This window comes from Marmota flaviventris, chromosome 1, assembly GCF_047511675.1.
Source record: "Marmota flaviventris isolate mMarFla1 chromosome 1, mMarFla1.hap1, whole genome shotgun sequence".
Classification (NCBI taxonomy): Eukaryota; Metazoa; Chordata; class Mammalia; order Rodentia; family Sciuridae; genus Marmota; species Marmota flaviventris.
This window is the reverse complement of record NC_092498.1, coordinates 168603550-168631333: the sequence shown is the minus strand read 5'-3', so window position 1 is coordinate 168631333 and position 27784 is coordinate 168603550. Positions and strand designations below refer to the sequence as shown.

The 27784-nt window shown below is 34.6% G+C and overlaps 1 protein-coding gene across 7 annotated transcripts; it reads right to left on the bottom strand.

The window, feature by feature from the left end:
- Positions 1 to 28: 28 nt before the first annotated feature.
- Ccdc66 (coiled-coil domain containing 66) lies at positions 29 to 27315 on the bottom strand. 7 transcript variants are annotated; one of them, XM_027921568.2, is made up of 19 exons: positions 27239 to 27315; positions 25478 to 25542; positions 24776 to 24801; positions 16327 to 16771; positions 14611 to 14776; positions 14326 to 14429; positions 12445 to 12566; positions 8343 to 8471; positions 7716 to 7966; positions 7456 to 7540; positions 6186 to 6347; positions 4817 to 4961; positions 4072 to 4209; positions 2152 to 2419; positions 1950 to 2022; positions 1583 to 1623; positions 1072 to 1334; positions 861 to 973; positions 29 to 270 (listed from the first exon to the last, which is right to left on the bottom strand). In XM_027921568.2, exons 1-19 carry the CDS (start codon positions 27247 to 27249, stop codon positions 184 to 186), a joined length of 2694 nt encoding a protein of 897 aa, XP_027777369.1. In that variant the 5' UTR covers positions 27250 to 27315; the 3' UTR covers positions 29 to 183. The 7 variants fall into 7 exon arrangements, with proteins under 7 accessions (XP_027777369.1, XP_071474933.1, XP_027777368.1 ...); XM_071618832.1 differs by having other exon boundaries at positions 1950 to 2419; positions 16327 to 16545; positions 16630 to 16771; XM_027921567.2 differs by having other exon boundaries at positions 1950 to 2419.
- Between the last annotated feature and the right edge of the window lie 469 nt (positions 27316 to 27784).

Here is a 27784-nt window from a genome sequence, read left to right as displayed (position 1 = left end):
AAAAGCCATGGAAGAACAGGTCAGGAACTCCAGACTACTAAGGTAAGTTTTATAGCAGTGAGGTTTTACAAAAGTGTCTGCTTTTATTTAAAAAAAAAAAAAAAAAAAAAAATACAGCATTTACTACATAATGTACAAGCATAGGGTACTTGAAAAATACAGTGAGCACATTTTATCATTTGTTTAAAATGAAGAACTAAAATTCTCTTCTTGATTTGCAGCTAAAGGCATGAGATTAGTTTCCAACTCCTTTTGCTTCTGGAGAAGGCCCTGAAATCACATTGATACATTAGTAAGGTGTGTAATAAATATGGCCATAGCTTAAGCTTGATCCCCACCCCGAGTAATTCTTGTGTCCTTCACAACTGGATATCATGTAGTAGTTATAAATAAATCCTCTTCACTCAATCACCCTTCACATGTTATCTTAAGCTATATATATAGAGACCGACCCAAATTAGACCCTTTTCTTAGTGACCCATTCACATTTTCTAGAGGGAAAATTATACCTCTAATTTCTAAACCAAAGCCCCAGATGGAGAAAGTTGATAAGATCATACATGTAATTTCTACTCAGCCATCAATGTTTAAAACTGCCAATACATTCATTACACTCAGTTTGCATTATTAATCAAAGCATAATTTGTTTTTTGTCTTGCTGTTAAATGTATGGGGTTTTTTTTTTTTGTTCAATAAAATTGAACTAATGATTTCACACTGGAAAATCATTTCGAATTATATTAATGTGACACTGTTTTAAGAATTTTAGGTCCTGCATATATAACTTTAAATTGGGATTCAGCCACACAGTCTTCCCCACCCTTGAAAGGTAACATCTGGACTTGGTGAAACGCTCATACCTGTCTCAGTTCTGAAAGTCCTTTAAGGATTGCTTGCTGTCGATCCCTATTTTTCAACAAGTTAGGATTAAGGAGTGGATCCCTAATGTGGTGGTCAGAGACTTGGTCACAATCTGAAGCAAGATAAAATTTACAAAGTCAAATTCATGCTATAGATTTGTAAAGTAAACTAACACTGATCTTCACTTATAAATTAGGTAGTATTACATACCCTGAGAATTTTGGTATTGAGGTTCCTGGGTTGAAGGCCTAGACAATGGTGCATCAGGATCAAGGTAATAGATCTCATTTGTTCGAACATAAGGAATAAAATGGGATGATTCAGACATCCCAGCTGACAATCCTGTTTGACCACCTCTTGAGATCAGATTCTCTGTTTCACAGCTACTATATTTTAGTGGTAAGTGTGATGTATTATTAGTCTGAGTTTGTTGAGTTCTGTTTTTCACTGCTGGAATTGGTGATGACTGAAACCTGTTTAAAGGGGGGGGAGGTAAACCACAACAGATTAAGGATCATCGCTCCTTTAAGCCTCCTGTTTTCAAAAAGACAATTAGCTAGTTCATGCAGTTATAAAACCATCCCTTTCCAGCTAAAATGCCATCCTTATTCCTTAAACCTCTGCCTTTCCCTATATATATAGATTGACACAGAAGTAGGCATGGAAAATAACCCACATACCTTTCCTTGTTCAATGAATGCATGGAAAATAACCCACATACCTTTCCTTGTTCAATGAATGAATTTTCAGAGATTCTTCTTCCTGAAAGATGGACACATTTTGTGAACAACACATAATGGTAATGTCCATGGACTTTTATATAAACGAATAAAGAACCATCCATCTACAGAAGTTGAGTGTAAATAACTTCTATAAAGAGGTAGGTAGCAATTTTCAGCTTTTGAGCCATGTGGTCTTTGGTGCAGCATAAAGCCAACGATAATTCACAAAAAGAATAAGCATGGCTGTTGTTCCTATAAAACTTATTTACAAATTTACATATTATTCTTTGTCAAAACATACTGCTGGGGAACTGTTTTAAATTTTAGAAACATTGATACATGCTTAAAAATATAAAAGGTTTTTACCTTTTTGACTAGATGCCACCTGCTCTGTGATTCAGTTTCTTGTTGAGATGAATGAACTTCTGATGAAGTGCCTCTATTTTGAGAGAGGTGTTCAGGATTATTTCTCTCTACCAAATGAAGCAGTTCCATCTGCCTCCTTACCTTTTTTTCTTCTCTCTGCCTTTGAAGCTGTATGGGATACTTTTCTGATGCTGGAACATACCTTTTGAGAGGCTTATTTAAATTCCATTCAGGCCTTCTAGGACACCTCTTCATGTGTTTTGTTTGTTTCTCTGGTTTTATAAATTCATTGCATAAACTGTTTTCTTTTTCTAAGTTGGCATTTTTCTTACTTAATTCTTGCTTGTCTGTCTTAAATTGTCCATTAAGTTCTACAGAAATCTCAGGAGATGAACAATTTGTGATTTCTCTTTCCTTTACATATTCACAGTATGACTCTGCATTGGCAAATATGCCTGTAGTTAAGTCATCTATAAAAAAAATTGAAATTATGACATACCAAAATTCATCACTTTATAAACAATTTTCTTATTTACTACCCCCTAAAACTTTTGGAAAAAGTAGACAACCACTGGCAACCACGATTCTACTTGTGTTTATATAAATTTACTTATGTAATACACTCACTTGTCATTTTGTGACTGGCCACTTAAAGTCCTCAAAGTTCATCATGTTGTACGGCATGTTCTTTCCTGATGCTGTATTAATAAATATTCTACGGTGTGACTGCATTTTGTTCATCTGTGCATACATGCACATGTTTCCTTTTTGGCTATTATAAATAACAGTGGTCTTTTTTGGGAGCGGGGTGTATAACCAGAAATGCAATTGCTGGAGGGCAATTCTTTTTAGTTGTAGGCGGACACATCTTTATTTACGTGGTGCTGAGGATCAAACCCAGAGCCTCAAGCATGCTAGTGCTCTACCACTGAGCCACAACCGTAGCCTATTTTTTAACCATTAATAAATTACAGTGGCGCCAATCATACCCATGATGTAGTTAATTAGTCTGGTATATTGAAGTAGGGTCCAACAGATAATAATAACATAGCTAAATGGCCAGCCAAGTTGGTTGGATCTTGGGATCTGTAAGAATCACAAGTAATGATAGGAAGATCCTCTGGTACCTAGAGTTCAAAAAGTGAAATAGTAATGGCTTCCTACAAGTTTTTAATAAAGTAGCATGTGCCTGTTCATCCCACTTACTGAGAAGGCTGAGGATTACTTGAGTCCAAGATTCCCAAGACCAGACTGGGTAACACAGTGAAACAAATACCAGCATATGAAAATATGCTCAATATCAACCACTTTACAACCACTAAAATAAACTACCACACTGTTCTCCAAAGCAACTAACAGTACCATGTTAGGTTCTCACCAGTGGTTATTTTAGTGAACAGTTTGGTAGTTTTTCAAAATGCTCATTAATTTCTCCTCTTTCCCAAGAGAACTGAAACATATTCACACAAAAACTTGGGCTGGTGACAGTAGCACACACCTGTAAGCCCTGCAACTTGGGAGGCTTAGGCAGGAAGATCACAAGTTCAAGACCATACTCAGTAACTTAAAAGACCCTGTCTCAAAAAAAAAAAAAACGAGGGATGTAACTCAATAGTAAAGTGCCCCCAGGGTCAATCCCCAGTACAAAATAATCTTGTACATGAATGTTCATAATAGCATACTTATAAACCCAGAGTCCATCAAATCATGAAGGAACAAGCAAAATGTATTTATTTTCACACAATGGAACAATATTCATCAACAAAAAGGAATATTGTAAGTACTACAATATTGATGAACCTTAAAAGTTAGGCTAAGTTGGAAGCCAGTCAACAAAAGACCATATATGGTACGATTCCAATTACATGAAATGTCCAGAAGAGGCAAATATTCCAAGACAGAATGCAAACTGGAGGAGAGAGGAAATGGGTTGAGAGTTAATGGGTTACTAGGTTTCAGTCATGAAAAGGTTCTAAAATTGATTGGGTACTGGCTACACAACTATAAATACACTAGAAAACACTCATGGACATCTCTCAATAAAGCTATTATAAAAATCTCTAATTTTTAAACTTTAAATAGAACTTACTGGTAATATTTAACAAATGAAAATTTTATATACCTGTCTGCACACCAGTATCCTTCCTAGGAGAAGTCGTAGAATTGATACATGAGTTCATTTTACCACTGGCTTCCTCAGAGTCATGTCTTGAATTTGAAATGTTAATGGATGCATTATAGTCCATTTGTATTGTATCAACTGGCAAAAAGAAAGAAATTATCTTAAAATGATACTTAAGGGATATTAAAAAAATTTATGTACTGGAGAAAACTCAGTGGTAAGAGAGTGCTTGAATAGCAGACTAGAGGCCCCGGTTTAAATCTCCAGCACCAACAACAAAAAAGTAATTATGTATAGCACAGCAGTACACACACAACTTTTAGCTTAAATCAGAATGAATGCTGCAATAAAGATTTAGAAAGGCTAGCCTAAATTTTATATAATTTTATAAAGTTTTACTTGTATTCTAATCCTTAAATTAATTTAGGGAAATCACAGTTGTTTTCTTTGTAATCATGGGTTCAAAAGTACACATTTGACCTCTGTCACAGCATCACTGTAAACAACACAGAAGAAATTGTGAAGGGCCAGTGATCCAGCTCAGTGGTAGAATGTGTACCTAACATGCACTAGCTGTGGGTTTGATCCCAATATTGCAAAAGAGGGAACAACAACAACAAAAGTATGTGAAAGCTTTAGTTCTACTTGTAATTTTCAAATATGCATTCCTATTTATAAAGTTACGATTAGCAAGTATTGAAAAATCATCTTAAAAAAAAAGGTAAAATTCTGATTAATCACTTACCACCAAGATTTTTCATCAATCTAGAAGTGTCATGTCCCTTTTGAGCCAATTCTCGGATTCTCTGTTCTTGTTTTAGTCTGTGTGCCAATTCCTGTGCTCTCTGCATTGTTTGGAATAGCTCATTCGTCTTGAGAGTCATGATTTCCTATTGATATTGACGTAAAGTTCTTAAATAAAATTATCAATCTTGTAAAAATTATTCTCTCAGTTAATATATTTCCTAAGCTTTTTACATGTCAGATACTGGTCTGGACACTGGAAGTAGAAGAGTGAAAGGCAAAGTTCTGCCTTTTTTGAGCTTATATAAAAATATAAAAACTTTTTAGCCATTTAAAGTTTTAAAAACTGTCAATTTTACAGTTCTGTTAAAATTGAAAATGAATACTAAAAGGTAAAACAGTATTTGAAGGCACTTGCAGTGAAGCAAATGATACTTTTTCTCAAGATATCTTATAGGGTTAGCTGCCTCTGGCTATTCAAGCTAATGAAATCAGAACCCTACTAGCCAACTTTGGAGTGAAGGATGAAAACATATATATAAATAAATGAAAAAAACAAAGGTTCATCAACATCTAAATAAAACCACCCCCACCAAAAAAAAGCAAGGGAGGAGACAGTTTAGTGACAGTGCTTGCCTTACCTAGCATGCTTAAGGTCCCAAGTTCAATTCCCAACACTGAAAAAGAAAAATCTACAAAGGAATGGATAATGCACTGCTATATGCTCACAAACAGAACACTACATAGGCAATAAAAAAGAAAATACTGTGGGAGCACGCAGTATTATGGCTGAATCTCAAATATATTAAGCTACGTGCAGGAAGCTGGACACAAAAGATGCCAAGTGGAAAAAAACAAGAAAATGCAGACTCTGTTCTTTAAAAATCTCTGGCAACCAAATGTCTCTGTATGATCTCCTCATTGTCAGGTCAGCTAACATGTGGCACTCCATACTACCCTACCTACTTTGTCTCAGTCACTTAACAAAGGGGTTCTCCCCAAGCTAACACAGAAGAATCCTCTAATAGCCACAAAAATATCATCAATCCTACCCAATCACTCTGCAAAATATGCATCTGTTTATAAGTGATATGGATAGAAAAGCCAACCATTTCTTTCAACATCAAGCATATGAATTAACTTTGTGCTGTATTAACTCATCTTGACCACCTCAGCAGAAAGAAAAAAGCCAAAGCAGTACAGTGTTTGAGAACTATATTGTATGAAATAAAACCTTAAGTTTCTCCCTTTTTTCTTTAAAGATGTCTCCACACATAGCTTTACACTTCCACACACTAATGTTCGAATTGTTATTTTTCCTCTAAAAAACATTTTTATTCTAAAATGTCAAAGAGTTTAAATATATGTACTTCTTTTTTTTTTTGCTTAAGTATGTCTTCTTCATACTGTTTCTGCATCTCTTCTCGTTCCCGTGCTAAGCGACGCTCTTCTTCTTGTTCTTCCTTCTTTCTTTGCTCTTCTTCCAGCTGCTTCTTCCTGCGCTTCTCTTCTACCTGAGCAGTGATTGCTTTCTAGTCATAAAATCACATTAATTACTGCCATGAATAAAAATCCATATTTCATATATTTTGGTAACTCAATAAACTTTATCCATACTGATGCAGAAAATATTATATATGAGTCAAATTAAAATGTTAAAATTTGTAATGTGTTTCTCCCATCTTCCACTTGTCCAGTCAAGCTCTATGTACCTACTTTTTCTTCATTCCCAGGAGGGCTATTTGAAGATAGAAAAAACTGAAGACATAAACTCAGTACTGCAGATACTGCCTGGTAAATGTCAGAAGCTATATAAATTGTTCAGTGAACCAAGTAAAAATAAGAACAGCTACACCAAATCATTCAAATATCAAAGGTATGGCACCTATAGTCTCAACTATTCAGGAGCCTGAGGCAAGAGAATCACTTAAGCCCAGGAGTTAAATGTCAACCTGGGCAACACAGCAAGACACATCTCAACAAACAAAGAATTGAAAAAAAGTTCTGATTTAAGGAAAATTATTCAGACACTTAAACACTTTATAGACTAAAACTGAAAGTTTTGTACATGCACATATTCTAACAATATAATTTGGCCAAAATCACTCCTCAGCACTTTTTTCCCTCCCTCCCCTTAGTTCCTTTTCCTCTACTGATCTCCCTTTGATTTTCATGAGATGGCCTCCAACCCACACACCTTTCTTTTCCTTTTTCCTGTCTACCTTTTGCACATGAGAGAAAACTGGAAGAGTTTTAACCTTTTATCTGCCAGGTTTCTAATTCTACTTCAGTTGCCCATATGGTTCCCTTTCAAAGAAACCAATAACTAATTCTCAGCCTGAACAGGACTCTGGGGAAATAAGTTGAAAAAATATCCAAGACTAACCCAAGACAGTACAAAGTCTTAACTTACATCCTAAGAGCCTTGTCTACTGCAAGACATGTACCTGACTGTAGTGTGACTGGTTCTCAGCATAAGCTTAATTCTACAACTTCATGTCAGTTGAGGTAGGGATTCATCACAGGTTGGAATAGGATCTGTACGCTATGCTTATACCAGAATTTTAGCTTCCAGCTACTTAGGTGTATGTTGGTTATATTAGTACTTATTAAGGCAAAAAATATTTTGCAATGCAATACCTGATGTTCTAACTGTTTTTGTCGCCGTCTGTCCCGTTCCTCAATCTGTGCTGGGTCCAAGAGAGCAGTCATAGAACGAAGGAAGCTGACAAGATATATACATTAGCTATTCAGAACCCCAAAAAAGTAGTTTCCATAGCCTACATCATTTTTGCTTGAAAAGAATATATATATCAAACCTGAAACGAATTAAGACATATTAATACTCCAAATAAAACACATTTTCATAAAAATCAATAAATTCTGAAGAACAAACTTACTTCGTTTTCTGATTATTTGCCTCAGCCACATCCCTAAGAGGTTTTGCTATGTGCTCCTCTTCTGAAGTTTCGAACTGGCTTCCAGTTGTAGGTGTATAAACACTACTGACATCAGCCAGCTCCTGAGTATCAGGAGAGACACAGAAGTACTCTGGTTGTTTCTGTGTTGACCGAGAGGAGAGCTGAGACCGAGAACCAGGATGACTCTTTAGTGAATCAAAATGCATTGCCCATCTGTCATGTTCCTCACCCTAATTGTGACAAATAAGAACTGCTGAGAATTTTCCCAATTGTTTCAACATAAATTCCTAAATGACATCCAAACATGAGATTTCCAAAAATCACTAACCAAAATAAACATAAAAATTAACAAAATTGTATTGTTTTGATGCCTTATACATTTACATAAATAGCTTGGAAAGCAAATGAGAAATTCAAAAAATCAGGAAATTTATAAGAAGCTATGCAAAATCACATTAGACACATTCAATCAATCCAGGTTCACATGAGCAAACGTACAATTTAAATACTCTGGTCTTATCAAGTAATTTCAGGATACTTGTAAGTTAATATGATTAAAGACTTCAAAATTAATTTTTTCCTTATAGCTATAAAAACTTAAGGTACCTTTGAAAATATAATTTTTTCCTCTGTTTTCCTTTGCTGGTCATCTTCTACTTGTTTATTCAACTCTTCAATCCATTTTCTCTGTTCTTGTTTCACAACACCAAAAGGATGCTCCAGCAGCATTGCTTCCTAAACAATCATCAAACCAACTAATAAAGTTCAATTATCTTTTCTGGCTACTTTATAACTCAAATTTTGCCAAAATTATTTATATAGTTGAACCCAGTCAGGCATTTCTCGCTAAGATTTTGACTATATTATTAAGTAGTTATCTTCCAATTCTCAAAACTAAATTTTAAACATCATACTAGAAGGATATGACATCTAAATAAATCAAGGAAACCTTTAATTCTCTACTTAAACTTTCTATATAAGAATGTACCTTTGGGAAAAGAACACTCTGTGACGACTCTGCCCTTGTCCAGAAAGCCCTTATTGTTATTTCATGATTGCCAAGTCCTTCCCATTCTTATCTGCCATATCCTCCTCAAGTATTTTTTACCAAATTTTAAATATTGGGTTGTTTATTAATTATTGGATTTTGAGAGTTAAGCTTACTAGAGCATGGGTGACTTTTATTCCACAACTGGAGGACCCAATTTCCATGTGGAGAAGTCAGATGGAAAAAAAATCAGAGAAATGCTTTAAAAATCACCCCACTATGACAGCATCACAAATTATAAAAGGGTAAGTTTTAGAGCAGAACAACTCTGGATTTAAAAAATTTCCCTAGCTACAGAACATGCACTGATCTTAGCCATGACTTTTTCATGCATTACTGAATTTTACCTACTAATATTTTAAGAATTGTTTGTATATTTATGAATGAAATAAAACTAATTTTCCATTGTTTTTTGTTTTGTTTTGTTTTCCTGGACTTGTCAAGGTTACACTGGTTTTGTACAATGAATCAGATATTCCTTTTTTCTATTATTGCCTGAGAGTCTGTATAAATTTGAAATTTATTCTTTTAAAATTTGGTAGAAACTGCCAGCAAAACCACATGAGTATGTTGTTTCCCTTGTGAGAAAAAGCTTTTAACCAGAGCTACATTTACCTATGCTGTTAAAGGACTCGCTTTCTGCTTCTAAGGCTGCTTTTGTTATATTTTTCCAGAACTCTGTCCACTTATTTCATTCATAGGTACTCTTATTTTTATTATTTATATCTTCTAATTTAGATTTATTGTTCTTTTTCTAGATGGGCACCTCGCTTATTGATTTAAAGGTTTCTTTTCTGAAAGGAAGCTTCCTGAATTCTACCCTTTAACACCTCATATTTTGATATGCGTGTCTGTTATCATCCTGTTTCAAGTACTGTAGTTGTGTTTTCCATTATGATTTTAGTATTTAGTAGTATGACTGTTAATTCCCTATGCAGAAGTTAAAGTTGTCTATGTAAGAACTATTTAACATTAAACTGAGTCTATCACTTCTCAGCCTTCTGGATAATATCAAATGTAATTTGAGTCTAATGTTGATATAGATGAACCTTAACTGAGTTAAATCAGTTAAGTCAATAACTTAGTATCACAACTGTCTGGAAATGATTATTCAGTAAATTCTGTAGTTAACTATGATGGAGAGCAGGCTGATCTGAAGGTAGAAAGTTCCAGGCATTATTAGTTAAATCACAACTATTTTCTAACATTCTAACCTTCAGAACAACTCCTAAAGTCAGGGCTTCCTTCTTTGGTAGTACTCTTTAAATGACCAGGCCTGTAAATTTAGTGGTGATAGTGGTCCCCAAATGATTTTCCCAATTCCTGGAATGAGATTCAAGTGAGCACGGTCCAAGATTTTTTTCCTAGAGGACAGCTAAAAACAATGATTTGAATTATAATAAATGTAAGGTGAGGCGTTGTTTAAGACAATGGCACTGGGGTGGGAGGAAGCAGGTTAGCAGGGATAGAACTCCAACAATTTTACTTTATTCTCCCATAGATAGTCCTGGTTTGCTTCCACTCCATGCCACCAACCAACCCGACACACCGAAAATACTGCTCCCTTCAGTTTCTTCAATATCTTAGTGATTGATGTTAGAGAATGCTACCAGCAGTTTGCATCAGAACTCCATATGCTGAGATCATGAGATTTCAGCACATGTGCATTTAGATAAAGCTTATTTACTGTCAACATTTTCTGATTTGTTTATTTTATAACAAATCCTATAAACTATAATAAATTCTACAATTGTACATTCTATATTATATATTCTATAACAAATTCTATAAATACCCACTGATGCCTGAAAATTTTAACTGTGCCATTTGTAGAAAATAAAATTCCTAACATTTTATATTGTCTAAATTCCTTGATAACTGTTAGAAAAAAAAAGTGTTTCTATTCCTATTTACTTTTGACTCATAATCACAGGCAACAAATGACCAGGTGTAGGGCAAACTGCCAGGTGTGGTGGTGCTCACCCGTAATCCTAGGGAGGCTGAGGCAGAGGGATGGCAAGTTTGAGGCCAGTCTAAGCAACTTAGTGAGATCCCGTCCCAAAATAAAAAATAAAAAGGGCTGGTGATGTGGCTTAGTGGTTAAGCACCCCTGGGTTTATTACCCAGTAAGAAAGAGAGAAAGAGAAAGAAAGAAAAGCAATGTATTAAGGAATAAATGACATGCCAACATTCCAACCTGAAGTTTGGTAACTGAAAATATGTTATATTTTCATTAGTGAATAAGTCAACTTTATGGAAAATTTCAGTTAAGTTTTAGTTGCTGCTTTTAATGGCACATACTGAGTATCTGAAATGCTACCGTAAATGTTTCAGATTTTGGGACCCAAGCCAAATCACAAAATTAAGTCTCATATATACTTTATATACATAGTCTGAAGGTAGTTTTATAGGATATTTTTTAGTGCACCTTTATTTTGTGACTGTCACATGAAGTCAGAGTAGAATTGTCCCTTGTGACTTCTTAATGGTACTCAAAAGGTTTTAGAGGTTGAAACATCAAATTTTGAATTTTCAAATTAAGGATGCTCAACCTGTACTTTATCTGGATAAATCAACTTCAAAACTTCACACACTTAAAATTATCACCCAGAACTATAGGATTTTCCAAAATTATTTCTATCAGTGAGTCAAAAGTAACTTCTGGGACAATAGAAAAATGCAATTCAGATTTCTTTTTGCTAATGTTAAATTATCAACATATATCAAAATAGGCCAGTCAGCACTGATCTACAAGGCATTTACCCAATTAGGCCACAGTGCTAAAAATTTCTACCATCTAAACAACCTTTTTAGGTTACCTACATTGTTTTCAGAATACATTTGTTGAAATATAAATGTTCATAAGGTAGAAGGGATTATACATGTAAAAAAGAAATGGTAAATTAAGGAGCTTTATAAAACACTCATAAAAGTTAATCTGTAATTAAAAGTAAGGAGAATTCAGAATTACTCCTCTAAGGAAAACTGGTTATATTGAAATCAAGCACTAAAGGATCTAGATATTCAAAGTACTGACACTTAGGACTTCACCTCTAAAATATGACTAGCTCTAAGTAGTGAGGACCCAATCAGCCTGGATCACCATAACCTGACAAGGAAACTAACTGAATGTTTGAAGAGCCAGCAGATGGAAAGAAATAAGAAAAGAAAAACACGGGTACTATTTATCTAAAATTAAATATAAATAAAATTTAAAGATCATAAAAGCAATATGGGAAGGATATCTGGCATACACTCATCTTTCATATGAAAATACCTTTTTTGAGCCGTTTAAAAAACTGCAGTGCTCCTTTATAGGAGCCTAAAGGAGGTGCCTAAGGCCTCTATGCTCACCAACACACACATAGCAAGATAATTTACAGAATGCAAACAGAAACTAGTTCATGTCATAACTTGTAAACTATTGTCATAAAACACCACATAACAAGTAAGGTTTTTTTTTCCCTTAAATGAGTTTTGTGGTGTGGTTTTGGTTTTATGTTTTTTGGTGCTGAGGATTGAACCCAAGGGCCTTGTGCATTTGAAGCAAGCATTCCACCAACTGAGCTATATCCCCAGACCCCCTTAATGAGTTTTAAAACAAATTTTAAAATATGAACACTGCTTAGCATTTTAAATACTTGATTTTGATATTCTTACCTTAGAGTGGTCTAAAATTTGAAGTTTTTCCCACATTATTTTATCACTTTCAGATTTTTTCCAAGAATTACTCCACTTTTCAGAAGCTTCTTTTTCTTTCTTCTTTAAAGCAACCTGTTCATCTGTAAATAATGTCCTTTTTTAAAAAAAATGTATAAAAACTGTAAAAAAAAAATCATGTAAACAAATCATGACCTTAAATACTGCAGAGCAGATTCTAACACAGATTTAATTGAAATTGTTTTTTAGGTAGGAAATTAACTCACAAGGCAGAGAGGAATTTTTAAGGATATGAAATAAAACTTTTAATCACTATGGTAGGAATGGATATAAGAATATTGCTTTTATTATCACATTTATCAATATGGAACTTTTTTTTCAGAATAACTTATTTGATTTTAATTATTATGATGTTCTACTTTCCTATATCATTCATTCAGTTATCACTTTGAAAATTAAAAAAGCTAGAACTCCGAAAGCAGGGAACCTGACAGTCAACTTCAAGCTCAACCACTTCCTAGTCACGTGACTGTTGGCAAACTGCTGTTAACATCTCTAAATCCTTAGTTCTTATTTTGGTTTAGGATCTGGCACAAAGTAAGTATGTTAGTCATTATTTCTCATGACTTTAAAAAAAGAGAAATTCTCCTTACTAACAGTATCAGGTTAAAAAAAGTAAATTATTTAAGAAAATAATTAAGCATGAAATACTTAAGTTATTTCAAAGTAGTTCCATCTTATTTCACAAATTTGGTATTGTAATTTGATAAGTTAAATGTGCTGAAAGAAAATTATTTATATATTTATTTCTGTGGTGTCTGGAGTTAAATCCAGGGGTGCTCTACCACTGAACTACATCTTAGAGGGCTAAGTTACCCAGGCTGGCCTGGAACTTGCAATTCTCTTGCCTCACAACTCCTGGGCTGCTGGGATTACAGGTGTGTGTCCCCATGCCCAGCTTGAAAACATTTAAAGGTGAAATCCTGACATAAAATACACAGACCTCCAAACCTTCAATTCATTCCCTATTTCTTCTTTTTTGCTAAATTACTTAACCATCAGTAATTGCTTCACAAGACTTCCCAGTTAAGTAGATGTTGTAGTTCATCTCATATCTTTCTTGTAGTTATTTCCAAGAAGTACAAATGTTAAGCCATATTTTCTAAATTGTAGTACCTGGACCCTAAGTTAAGTCTAAGAAGTAATGGGTATTTCTTAGTAATTAATAAAATTTCATAACTGAAATTATAAATTTTTGTTATTAGATTCTTGGGCTGACAGCAGTAAGTTTGTTTCTAACTAGAATACTGCTTGATATCACTGATTATTCCTTTTTTTTTTTAAATGCCTTTATTTATTTTTTAATGTAGTGCTAAGGATCAAACCCAGTGCCTCACACGTGCCAGGCAAGCGCTCTACCACTGAGCTATAGCCCCAACCCTGATTATTCCTTTTTTAAATATTTTTAGTTCTATATGGACACAATACCTTTATTTGGTTTATTTATTTTTATATGGTATTGAGGTTTGAATCCAGTGCCTCACATGTGTTAAGTAATTTTTTAAATAAAACCATTTTAAATCCATAGGACTTCTGTACTCAAAAAATACGAAAAATTTAGAAATCCTTTCTTGAGCTACCAGGACTGTGAAAGGATACCAGTGACATTAATGCTTTTGGGGTGCACACCACAGTATACTAAACGAAAAGAGACAACTGTGATTTTCCATGTGAAATCAGTTTCGTTTGGATTTGTAGAAGAATACTCTAGATGTGAAATGTTATAAAACAAGATTTTTGATAATATGCTAAAAGATATAATTGGTCCTCACTCTATATTTCATAGACCAATAAAACTACAATAAAAGGTACAAAAATTACCTAATTCTTTCTTCCACTGGGCTTTTTTTGCTTCTAACAAACTTCTATCACGTTCTCTTTCCCCCAGAGTACTGAATATATCTCCTGGTTTCCATTCATTCTCTCTAATGTAATAAAAAACAAAAAAAAACCCAGAGACATTATCATTATAGGTTTTTACGTGACTGACTCCATAAAAATAAAGCAATAAGCTTTTAAATAGCTTCAGAGTAAATATTTCACATGGAAGTAAAGCAAAACCATATTCCCAAGATGATCCCATAGTAGTAGATATGAGTTACATACAGGGCAATTTTCTGTTCATATTGTTTAGGTGCCTCCTGATTTTTATTTAAGACAGATTTATTTTCATCTGGAATAGATGAAACAGCCTCATATTTTTGGAGTAATCCCATAATGTTCTTGTCCTTTGGCTGACTGGGAATATTGTTCAAATGGAGACTATCCTGACCTAGGAAGTCAAAATGCATGTTTTTAAAATTAACACTAAATTACAGCTAGTGCAATAACTTATCTTGGCAATGTACTACATGGTTAAAAAACAAAACAATCTTATACGTTATCTAATTTAACTCTCAAAACAATCTTTGAGGTGGGTATCTGTCAAAAAAAGGGAAACTGAAGCCCGGAGATTAAATGGCTTGTTTGTGGCCAATGACATACAACTTTTTGTATCAAACAGGAAACCAAGTGAACAACAAAAGAAAAATAAATCTCTGCTTACTCCTGCCAATATACTTTCACAAATATAAATAACATAACATCATAACCTAAAAGGGAATAAATGCAATTAATTAAAATTCATTACTCTGAACTTACTCTTCTCATTTAGCTATAAAATCAACAGAAAACTTTTTCAAGAACAAGTGTCTCTACACCCCAGCTACAACAGCAAATAACGAAAGATTTTTACGGAGGGCTTATATGTTGACTTAAAAATACCTCCTGAACCAGCTAGTTCTCCCAGTGAAAAGAAAGCATACCTAACAGGCAAGTCAATACATAATTGAGTAAAATGTGCTTTTAACTTTGTTGATATTATGTCTTATGATACCCATTAAGTTGCTACTTTTTGTTCTCTGAGCTAGAATTTTAGCCTTAAAGACACAATCAGGTTCCCTATTTTACAAATAACCTAGATCAAGAGAAGGTAAATGACTCCAACATGAATGTCGTAGTAGTCTACAGGAGTTGCCTGGCCTCCAAACTAGTTGTGGGGTCTTAGCCATGGAGACAGCCAATTTTACTTTTATTTATCTCATTATTGCCTAATAAAATTTTAGTGGTATTTCTATTAGTTTCAGAGTCATAATTCCTAGCCCAAAGCTGAAATTAGAAGGCTTTAAAAACATAACACAATACCATGACTTGTGAAACGGGGCATGTAACATTCTAGTACTCCTTTTAAGTCTGTGTTTTATACTGGTTAAAAAACAGTACAGGAAAAAAAAAACAGTACAGGAATCCCTAACATAACACATATGCCATCTATAGACTCACAGGTCACTAGCCCCTTATTGTTTGACCTTATATAGCATGAGGGACATGAAGAACAAATAAAGGGGCCAAGGAAAGCAATGTTTTTCAGCAACAACTCAAGTCATATCTTCACAAAGTTCCTTTGGTTTTCACTAGAAATACCATAGATGGTTTTGTTTAAAACTATTTTATATAGTTATTTTAAATGTAAGTAAAGCTTCAGAAATTCTAAATTAAGTACAAGTCTTTTTTTTTTAATTTAACAGCTTTTCTGAAGTTCACAAAAACTAGATTTCTTAAGGCTATAGTGCACATGAATAATATTTTGAGCATTAACCTTAAAACATGGCATATCATAATTATCAAAGTAATTTTGCATATTAAAGTCCTCTAAAAGAATAATTATTTTAAGATGGTATATGTTACATTTGAATTTAAGAGGTACTTACATAATAACCAATGAATGTGGAATTCTAAAGCAAATATTGAGAAAATAGCACAAAATCAGAAAAAAAATCTTACTTGTTTCTTCCTCCTTTCCATTCTCAGTCAGGGAAACAGATCCATTTCCTTGGTTTACAGTCATCAAAATCTGTTGTAGTTGGTCTTGTGTTAGACACACCAAACCACTGTTCATGTTTTCAACTGTGATGTGCTTCTTGTGAGACTTCTGTTTGTCTACTAGAGATATATCTATGGTGTTTCTATTCTTCTGTATATTGGGGGTTGTAGATGAAATCTCTTTGGGGGAACAAAGACAGTCTTTGTCTGTATACTTCTTACATAAATCCTTAGTGGGTGAAAGTATCATTCTATTTTTTTCACCTCTTGCCTGTGAGGTTCCCGAATCAATTGTCTTCTTTTGGAAAAGTTTTCCACTCCCAATACAAGTATTTTGTGATTTTATAATGTGTCCAGTTTGTTTTGTTCTTAAAGGACATTTTGCAATCTTGGTCTTATTTCCCATCTGTTAAAACACCAGAAGCTTATTTTTTAATGGTTTTTGGAAAATCAATAATTACCTTTATTTATATGATCTGTGATAAACCTATCCTCTAAACTTTTCATTTCACTATTTAAATAATAAAGCCATAGAAATTAATTTTTAACACTGCAAATCTTCAGTTGAAAGCTTCATCGATAACTAAAAATTATTAATTCTGGATAATGAAGAATAGAGATAAACTTTTATTTTATTTGTTACAGGACATCACCAATCTACTTCAGCTTTGGATTTCATGTCATTAAATCATACCACCCATACTACTTTTCTTTACATGCCATCTATAGACTCACAGGTCACTAGCCCCTTATTGTTTGACCTTATATAGCTTGCTGTCAACCTTCTAATACAAATCCTTTCTCAACTAGTGGTACTTTCATATTCATATTATTCTTATATCCTTTCATTTCCTCAAACTCTTCCTATTCTGCTATTCCCCAAGCTATCATCATTACTCACTTCCACAGTACCTTCTGACACTGACCTGGGAACTATCCACAACTGCAACTCCTCTAATATCTCAATTTTAAGTACTGGATAAGGATTCCCACCTCCTATTTTTTTCCAATTCTCTTCTTCCCATATCCCAATTCCAAAAATTCTTTAACTGTGCAAAGATCGATAATCTACCACCTCCCTCTTGCTTATTTTCCTTCTTTAACAATCTTTTTATTTTAAAGTATTTTTAGGTGTAGATGGACACAATACCTTTATTTATTTACATATGATGCTGACGATCAAACCCAATGCCTCACATGTGCTAGGCAAGTGTTCTACCATTGAGCTACAGCCTCAGCCCCTTTAATGATCTTAAATTCCACAAGTCAAATCATCCGTCTTCCACTCTTTACTCTTTGCTCTCATGCACATCTAGCAAATCCTAATTCCAACAAAATCCAATCCTTTACCTATTCTATGACTGCATAAGCAGAGAAAAACAACACAGCCATGCTTACTGGTTTCATCTTAAACTCATAACCAAGAATATCAAATGAGTTCTTAATAGTACCTGGCAGTCATATATTTCCCTACTCTTTTTTGGGAGGTGTGTGTGGGGGGGTATCAGGGATTGAACTCAAGGGCACTTGATCACTGAGCCACATCCCCAGCCCTATTTTATATTTAATTTAGAGACATGGTCTTACTGAGTTGCTTAGTGCCTCACCTTTGCTGAGGCTGGCTTTGAACTCACAATGCTCCTACCTCAGCCTCCCGAGCTGCTGGGATTACAGGTATGCGCCACTGTGCCCAGTTTCCTCACTCTTTTCATAATTATTCAACCTTAATACTTTCTTTCCCATCCTCATTCTCAAGTGAAGACTCTGTTTAATATTTCACTGAAAATATACAGAAGTATTCAGAAGAAAACTGCAAGTTTCAATCACCAAATCTTTCCCAGCATCTGTACCCATACTTATTCTCTTGTTACTTGTACATAATTCCATAACCTCTCTCTTTCTTATGTATTTCTCTCTAGCAATTCTTAATTTGGAATCATGACTTTTTCTTTTCTGCTGGATCACAACAAACAATAGCATACAAACATGCTATTATTTTACCATCTTTAAAAACTCTTGCCAGGCGTAGTGGCACCCATCTGTAATTCTAGCTACTCAGGAGGCTGAGACTGGAGGATTCCAAGTTCAAGGCCAGCCTGGGCAACTTAGCAAGACCGTCTCCAAAACTAAAATAAAAACATGCTGTAGCTACAGTAAGCAATTAAAAAATTCTTGATCCCATTTTCTCTTTCATCTCCTATAACCCCATTTCAATCTGTCTTTCACCCACATCACACCATACCACCAAAACTCCTCAAGATCACTAATAACTTTACATTGCTAAGTCTAGTAACCTATTCTCAAATCCTCATCTTACTTGACCTATGAGCTCTATCTGATGCAGAGGATTACTCTTTCCGTTTTGAAACTTTTTCTTCATTTCCAGGACTTCATAATCTTGATTCTTCAGACTTTCGTCACTGCTCCTTGTTAGTCTTTACTGGTTTCTTTTCTCACAGACCTCTTAAAGTTGAAGTGCCCACTGGTCAGTCCTGTTCCTTCATTTAACTGGTCATTTCATTTACTTTTCTGATTCTAAATATTATCTATGTTGATGACTCCAAGTTTGTGTCTTTAATTCCAGGTTCTAGATAACCTATCTAACACTTCCACTGGGTTTCTAATAGACATTAAAAATCAGCATGTCCAAAACTGAACTCATCTGCTTTTTGCCTCTAATTAACTTTCTCCCCATCTGTTACTTATATTTGCATACTCAACTCCTCTACCATAAACCACATTTAAATTGTCATCAACACTATATTGCTGCATCTTCAAAAATATATCCTGAATCTGACTATCTCAACATACTTCTTGTTATTCTGCTCCAACATATTACATCTCACCTGAATTACTATAAAGCCTTCAAACTGGTATTCCTGTTTTTACCCCTGCTTCATCTACTTTCAATACAGGAGCCACACTGACTACCTTAATATGTAAGTCATATCATGTTACTATCTTCAAGAGCCTCCAAAAGCCACATATGGTGATACATACATGCCTGTAACACCAGTAGAAAGCTAAGGCACGAGGATCACAAGTTCAAAGCCAGCCTCAGCAACTTTTAGAGAAGCCTTCATTAATGTAGCAAAATTTTAAAAAATAAAATAAAAAAGGGCTGGAAATGTGTCTCACTGGTAAGCACCCCTGGGTTCAATACCCAGGTAAACCCCAATGATTCCTCATTTTACTCAAAAACAAAGTTGAACTTCTCACAATGACCTAAAACAAGCCCTAATGATAAGTGAGTACCCCCTACTCCCCTGCCTCTTTGCCCCCATGCTATTTGATCTCATTTTCTATCTTGAGTTCCTTGAACTCAGTAAGGCCTTTCCTTCTTCCTACAGATTCTACACAGCTCATTTCCTCACCTTTATCCGATCTTTGCTCAAATATCACCCACTCAGCAACACCTCACCAAACTAGCCTATTCTGTCCACCTTTCAGCTAATATTACTTATTCCCAAGGCAGCTAAACCAGTAAGGTTATCATGCTTATTTTTCTCCATAACCTGTTTTGTCTGGAAATATTTGGCTTCTTGTCTGTCCATCTCACACCCTTCTAATGTAAACTCCATAGGGCAGAGACTTGTCTGTTTAATTCATTCCTATAACCCCAGTAACTAGAACAGGTGAAAGAGAGTAAGTATTCAATAAATTTTGCTTGAATACCTTCAACTATACCATTCACCCCACTGAATTATTTATCTCTTGCCCATAAATTAGTTATCTTTCCCAAAATATTCCATTTCTTTGGCATTGTTTTTCTAATCTCAGGCCAGCAACCATGGAGTCTCCTTTGACTCTCTTTCTTCAGGGTCTTATTTAGCTTATCAGTAAACACTGTCTCCCTTCCAAGTATCTTTTTCTTATCATTTACATGATGACAAACCTGTGTTCAGATTCTTATCATCTCTACTAGATTACATCTATCATCTCTACTAGATTACATTCTACCTATCTCAAGTTTATCCTCCACTTAATCCACTGTACATTTCTGTAAATCCAACTAATCTGAAATAATTTGACAGTCACAATTAAATGTGTTTTATGTGCTCACCATTGTGGAAAGTGTTGGTGATATAAAAAATAAGATCAGATCCTTGATGTCAAAGAGTGAGATGCCATAAGAGTTTTCATATCCAACTTTTCCTTATATTTCATGAAACTCACCTTGCTGACCAATTAGCTAATCTCATTTCACCCTACTTTTCAAAATGTACCTTCTGAATCAGCCACAAGATCTCTTAATTATCTACTTCACCTCACCTCACCTCACCTCACCATGTTTATTCTTGGCTTCAGGTTTTTGATAACAATATATCAATCTAAAATGCATTTTCACCCTTTTATCTCTGCAGCTATTTTAGTATAACTAACTCAAATGTCTATCATGAATTAGACTAGATGGGAACTGAGAAGAACTGAAGAACACTAGAATAGAGAGTCAACACTCAGAACCTGTCTATTACAGGCAAACATGAATCTGAGTCTAGTTGCGAGATCACCCAATATTTCTAAAGAATCAAGAATGCTAGATCTTACATTAAATTATCCAATTTTTAGGCACCAGCAAGTCATTCTAGTTTTGGAGGAAAAAAATCACTGCATGCATCAAATTATCAGCAGTCTACATGCAGTCTGCTTGGGCAGCTGAATCATACCACCTCAGTCTCTACCACAGCTTCTACTGATCTTGCCCTTCTTTTGACACACGTGCGCATTTTCTGGGTAATAGCTGGGCATTTCAGTTTATCTCAAACCACTAAACAAAGCATATTTTCTTAACATACTTTAAAATCCTCTCATTTCTGTCTTATATTTCCATATTTTAACTACCGTACAAGTTCAGAGCCATATCCAATTCTCCCTGGACTGCTGTAATTGACAATTAACTGGTCTTCTTGTTAATTGATAATGATAATCTATCTGTTTTTCATGGAAATGCCTGAAGTCCTGTTCTAAAACCACAAATAAGATCACATCTATTCCTCTCATCAAAAATCCTTTAATAGCTTCCTTCATGCAAATCATCGAAGTCTTCAAGCATCCAATGAGGCCCTTCAATGACTATAACTCCCTTAAGCTTTTATGTTCTACATTTCCCAGAGGTAAATACTATTCACACATGCATTCTGCCATTAAGCTACAAATCCAACCCACAAGGACTTGTTTTTTTCTGAGAACAAATAAAGCTAAGAATGGAGTCTTACATCCATACTTGAATTTACAGTAAATATTTGTTAAACAGAAATCTACTAATTTAACTAGAATTATTTTACCACATTCTGGTCACATCAGAAATAATATACAGAAAAAGTCCTCTAAAAATACTTATGCATAAAAAAAAGTAATGATCTGGCATGTAATACATTAAACTCAATTATGAACACTATTTGTAGCCTACAGCCAGACAGGAACAATGAAGGGAGGTAGCAAAAAATTATGAACTGCCAAATAAAGATTCAATTACATGTGGGTTACTAAATAAGAAAAAGCAACCTAGCCAAAGTCATTTAAGAAGTGTTTACTGGATGAGATACACTCTAACTGATCAAACAAGTTCTATGTCATAAAACATTTTTATATAGCATATTGCTTTTGCCTAATTTAATTCCACCAATATTTTTCATATTATAAAGACAATATTAAATGCATTCATTTATTACTGGTTGACTTCACAATTTATAATGGGGTCAGGATCTGGCACAAGGAAACAAAGAAAAGTAGCATTTTAAAACCTAGAAAGTCCTACCTTGTACTATACACCCTTCAATATATATTTCCCACATATAGAAATATCAACAAAAATTTTTTCTTTAGAAGAGGTCTATGTTGCCTAGACTGGTCTCGAACTCCTTGGCTCTAGCAATCGTCCTAACTCAGCCTCCCAAGTAGCTGAAACTATAGATGTGCATGATCACACATGGTCAAAAAACTTTTTCATGCTTATTTCAACTAATTTTTAAGAGTACTTTAAGTGTAAGAGTTTTAGGGGCCATGATTTTTATAAATTACTTACAACACTGAATCATTTCTAGTTCTTTTATTTCTCTTCCAATAAGCATAAGAAATTAGGCTGGTAACCATCTTTACTTCATATTCATTACTGAAGATTAAAGAAAAATGCAGGAGAGAATTTGCTAGAATTAGGAAAGCACTCTGACCACACGTGTTAAACTTGATGATGATGATATAGTTCAGCTGTGTTTAAAGAACACACTGGAGATGACAGTAATTCAACCTATGAGGAATAGGGAAAACAGAAAACTGTAGGTGTCATAGTCACTCAGTTTACCTCAGTAGAAGAAAAACGCTATGTAGAAAGCACTCATGAATAACTTACAGAAAGGAAAATGCAACATATATCTGTAGAACTGTAACACTTGGGAAATTTAAAAAATAAAACAAAAGACAAGTACTACTGATTCTGGTGTTTGTCTCCATGAAGAGCAAAAACAGGAAGGAAGAGGATAGCTACAACCTCTTTAACCATGGGAAAGAGAATCTCCTTGAAAGCAAATCAAGGGAGAATAAGGTTGTGTCTATTTTCAAGTCCGAAATTCAACAGGGAGGAAACCAATTTAAGACAGTATATAAATTAACATGAGCTGAGAACGTTACTCATTAAAAAAAATTTTTTAAAAATCCTAAAATACCCCTAGACAGCTGACAGAATTTTGTAATGATTCCACTAAAAGTCCAAGACTAATAACTTTATTATAGGCTTGAAAGGGGAGCTCCAGATATTCTGAGTTGGTTAAAAATACAACTAAATGTCTTTAAAATTGTGGCAACTATAGCAAACCTGTTAAGGATATCAATAGAAGAAAGAATGTGTAAAAGGGAATATAGGCTTGGGGAAGATAGAAATCAATCATTACAAGTAATTTTTCATATCTAGAAGCTTGAAAAAGGCAATTTGTTAATGTGACTCAAATAAAAGCAGTTACTTGCAATATTTAATAAGAGAACAGACAGGAGACAGACAACGTGTATTCAGTGGTTAAAGGAGTACACAAAGTATATAACTATATACTACACAGTAGTCCCCTTTATCCGTAGGTGAAACATTCAAAGATTGCCTGAAACTGCAGATAAGACCAAATACCCTAAATAAGCATCATGATACCTCAACAGTTAACATGATAATTACTAAATGGGCATGGATATGCTGGCAAAGAGATGATTCATACCCCAGGAAGGACAGAGTGAGATTTTCATCACACTATTCAAAATGGTGCACATTCTGAAACTTATGGATTGTTTATTTTCCATTTAATATTTTCAGTCACAGTTGACCACAAATAACTGAAACATCAGAAAATGAAACCATAGATAAGGGGCAGATTAATGTATGCCTATATATAAAAACTTTTTATATGTAGTTTGTGGAATCACCTATTTATCAAATAATTAATCTCCTGAGTACTCAAGAAACTTCTCCACCTTGATTAAACTTAGAAGAAATAACAAAGCCATAAAGGGTTCAGAATTGTAAGGAAAAGCCCTATATTGTCCAAACTGGGTTCTATCCACAAACAAGCTAAAGCTTTAAGATACTGCAAAGAAGGCTGAGGTTGTAGTTCAGTGGGAGAGCACTTGTCTCGCACATGTAAGGCACTGGGTTCGATCCTCAGTATCACATAAATAAAATAAATAGTAGTGTGTCCATCTATAACTAAAAAATATTTTTTAAAAAGATACTGCAAAGATAAAGGAAAAACAGGCTACAGTAAGTTATGGAAGAGGAGAAATTTCTGCCAATGTTTATCTAAAAATGAAAATCAAGGAAGAAGTTGCAATAGAAAAAAAAGAAAATTTCTAATGGTATGTATTTTGCAGAAAAAGGAACAGTGGGTTCATGGCAAAGGAAAGTAATTTGAAAGATCACTATTAAGTTCATGTGTAATCTTATAAAAGAGATGTAGGAATTTGTGAATCAAGTTTTCTTTCTGGTCTGGGCAAATGGAATTTGAGTATGAAAAGAAAAATATTTTGTTTTAAAATCTGAATATCTGTTTTTAAATATCTCTGGAATGATGCTGTTTAGTGCAGTAGCTACTAAATTTAATTAAAAATTGAATAAAATTAGAAATGTAGTCCCTCTGTTACACAAGTTACATTTTAAATGCTCAATCTATACATGGTTAGTGGCCACCATATTGGATAGAACTGATTTTATAACATTTCCATCTTTGCAGAAAGCTTTACTGGATAGCAGTGATCTATAGAAGAGAGTTCTACTGGACTTTTTAAACTTGGGGGGGAGGACAATAACTTCATAACTTCACGTCATCGTTCCAAATCACTAAGAACACTTTACATTTCCCAGGAATTATTTTCAAACTATTGAAAAGAAAACTTTATTTTGCACTTGAAAGTAGGTCAAAGTCATTTAGCTTACCTTCACAGAAAATTTTGATTTATGTTCTACAAAAGAAAAAAAAAATTACTAAACTATCAACCAAAAATACTCAAAGGCAGTTTATAAAAGAAAATTTTAACTAGTAGTGTTTAAGATGTTAAGATAGAAATATTACCCCCCAAAGCATTAACTTTAAAGCCCATCTGAGTGTTCCAACCCTTACAATGTGGTTCAAATAATTATTTCTATCTCATTTTTGTTTATATTAGTTACCTTTTCATGGTAAAACTATAAACAGATTGGGGGTGAAGGACATGACCAAATTACAGAGTTTAAAAACTAGTACTAAAAATGGTTTTAGTAACTATAGTCTTACTATAAATTTAATTTTCTCAAGCAACACTTTTCTATATGCAAAGAATACACATATAATTACTTAAATTTCACTTATATTATTCATTAGACAATAAAAATATTTACTACATGCAAAGAATACATAAATATTACACGTGAAATACATTAATCATTAATTTTTATGAATCTGAATAATGACAGTAGTAAGCACTGATGTAATCTGACTATACTTGGGTAAAAGTAAATTTGAAGCAGTTAAGCAATCAGCTTCTTTCAAAGTATCATTTAAACACCATTCTATTACAAGTAAAAAATCTGATAAACTACTATAAATTTAAGTTAGGAATTTAAAAGTTAATACTTTAGATTTCTAGTAACACAGCATACCATATGGAGATAATATTAGCTTGGTTTTTCCATCCAGTAATTCAGCCTCGAGCTTTAACCCATCTCTGCAACATAAAAGAACGTTGTCATTTTTCAGAAATGGAAATATTTTAAATAGCCAGAAATGTTCCTTTGAACCTTGAAAGTAAACCTATGTACACAAATTTACATAGAAATCTTGTACAATTCCATTAGTCTTTTTCTTTTTAAATTGTAGATGGACAAAACACATTTATTTTTATGTGGTAGTAAGGATGGAATCCAGTGCCTCACACGTGTAAGGCACACGCTCTACCACTGAGCCACAACACCAGCCCCCCCAGTAGTTTTTTAAAATATTTTTCAATCCAAAAGAAAACTAAATAGAGAAATTTTTTGAGATTTCTCAATAATACAAGAATTTGTTATTGGTAAACAATTAATTCAGTAACTACACTGAAAAAATAATACTGTTACCAGAAATCCTTAGCTAGATAAAGGATCTACCATCTATTAGTTTCATAGCAAGCTCATGCTTAACACATTCTATGGAGTGCTGGAGCACCTGAAAATGACTATAACAACGCCACATAGGTTAGTAACTGCTTGAGCATGGAATTCCACTTTATTTTGAATATTTCAAACAATACATATGCACAGTGACTCTTTTGTACTATCAAAATAAATCTGCAAAGAACTCTGGCTGCTATGATACTTTATATGTAGCATGTTAAAATCATGAGCATTAACAGTAGACAATTCAAACAAAACACATACATCTATTAAGTTCCTAAATTTAAAAATGTACTGAAATCTAAAATGCAGTCCATACAGCAATTCATTATTGTCTTATGAGAACAAAACAAAAACGCCAATACACATTAACAAGGACAAAAGTGAATTCTTAAAGAGAGAAAATTAAATCCAGCAATCAAAGGAGACAGAAGTTGGGATATATGATTAGGAATATGAAAAATCTGCGGTGTGGTTCATGTGGGGAAAATCAAATTAAATTACTTATTAAAGACAAAATACTGGAAGAAATAGGTTGTAAACGTTTCCCTGTTACAGAGTTATGAACAGTTCATGTTTGTTGATGAAACTAAACCACAACAAACAAAAAAACCGTGGATGAAATTGCAAAGTATTTGTTCTGCACTGTACTTAAATTCCTTCACAGGCAGTCTTATTTCTAAATCCCAAGATTCTAGAACATAACATTTGCTAACGATATGCAGTTAACTCTGAAATTGTTTGCTTTTTATCTTCCTGAAACATTAAACTTCCAAGCAATGAAAAACAATACAGACTTTTTAATTTATCTAACGACTCACTCCTCAATGAGCACCGGTTACGTGCCAGGAAATGGCAAGACAATTCCTTGAAAAGCCTCTCGATTCCTCGCCCAGCGGGCCTTCCATTAACCCGGAAACGCCAATATTCTGCAAGACTCCAAGACAGGTTCGCGAAGAACCAGAGGCGTACGCCAGAAATTCTACCTGGAATGTCTCTAAGCTGTCTCTCTCAGACCCCTTCTTCCCTCCACGTCCTGAACTCAATAATAAAAGGGCTGGAAACAAGGTCACATTTCAAAATCAAGTTATGAAGGAAGAAGTGAGGCCCGCGGGGTCGTAAAGGCCGACGGGTCCCCTTTGCACCTCTCTATCTAAAGGAGCTGGGCTCTGCCGCTACAGGCGGCGACATTCCTGGAGGAACGGCGAAAGACTCCTAGGGCCAACCCAGACTCCCCCTGCTTCGGGGACGGCCACTTCTCACGCTTACCCCAAGTTCATGGCCTGACGACCAACTCTCGCTGCGGGCAGCAGGAGCCCCTTGTGTATGACGGTTGCTGCTGCCGCTCAACAAGCACAAAGCTGATTGGATGCAGAGGTGGGGGGCGATCTGGGAAGATAAGCCAATCACGATGATGCATGCTAGCGGATGCGCTCAGAAGGGGCGGGGCTTCAGGAGTGGTGCGGCTCCTTCTCTCTGTTAGGGTGTCTGTGGCAGAGGTCTGCGGTTCTCGCTGTTGTAGTCCCCAAAGTTTCACAGGGAACCCTCGGAGAAACGCCTTTTCAAGGGGAGTCAGGAGAAAACAGGGAAGAACAAAAAGTATAAGTGTTTCAATTTACATTTTCTGTGCTGTAGTTTATATTTGGAAAAGAGGTTAATTTTAGTACAAAAAGTTGGAGAGGGCATGTCTAGGACAGAGAGTGTGTATGTCTTGTCTCTTGCTCTAACTCCATCGTCAAGCCTGGCACGTTGTAGCTCTTTTTAAATACTACAGCAGCAGTCCTACGTGCTCAACAAATTTAGGTGATATGTGCC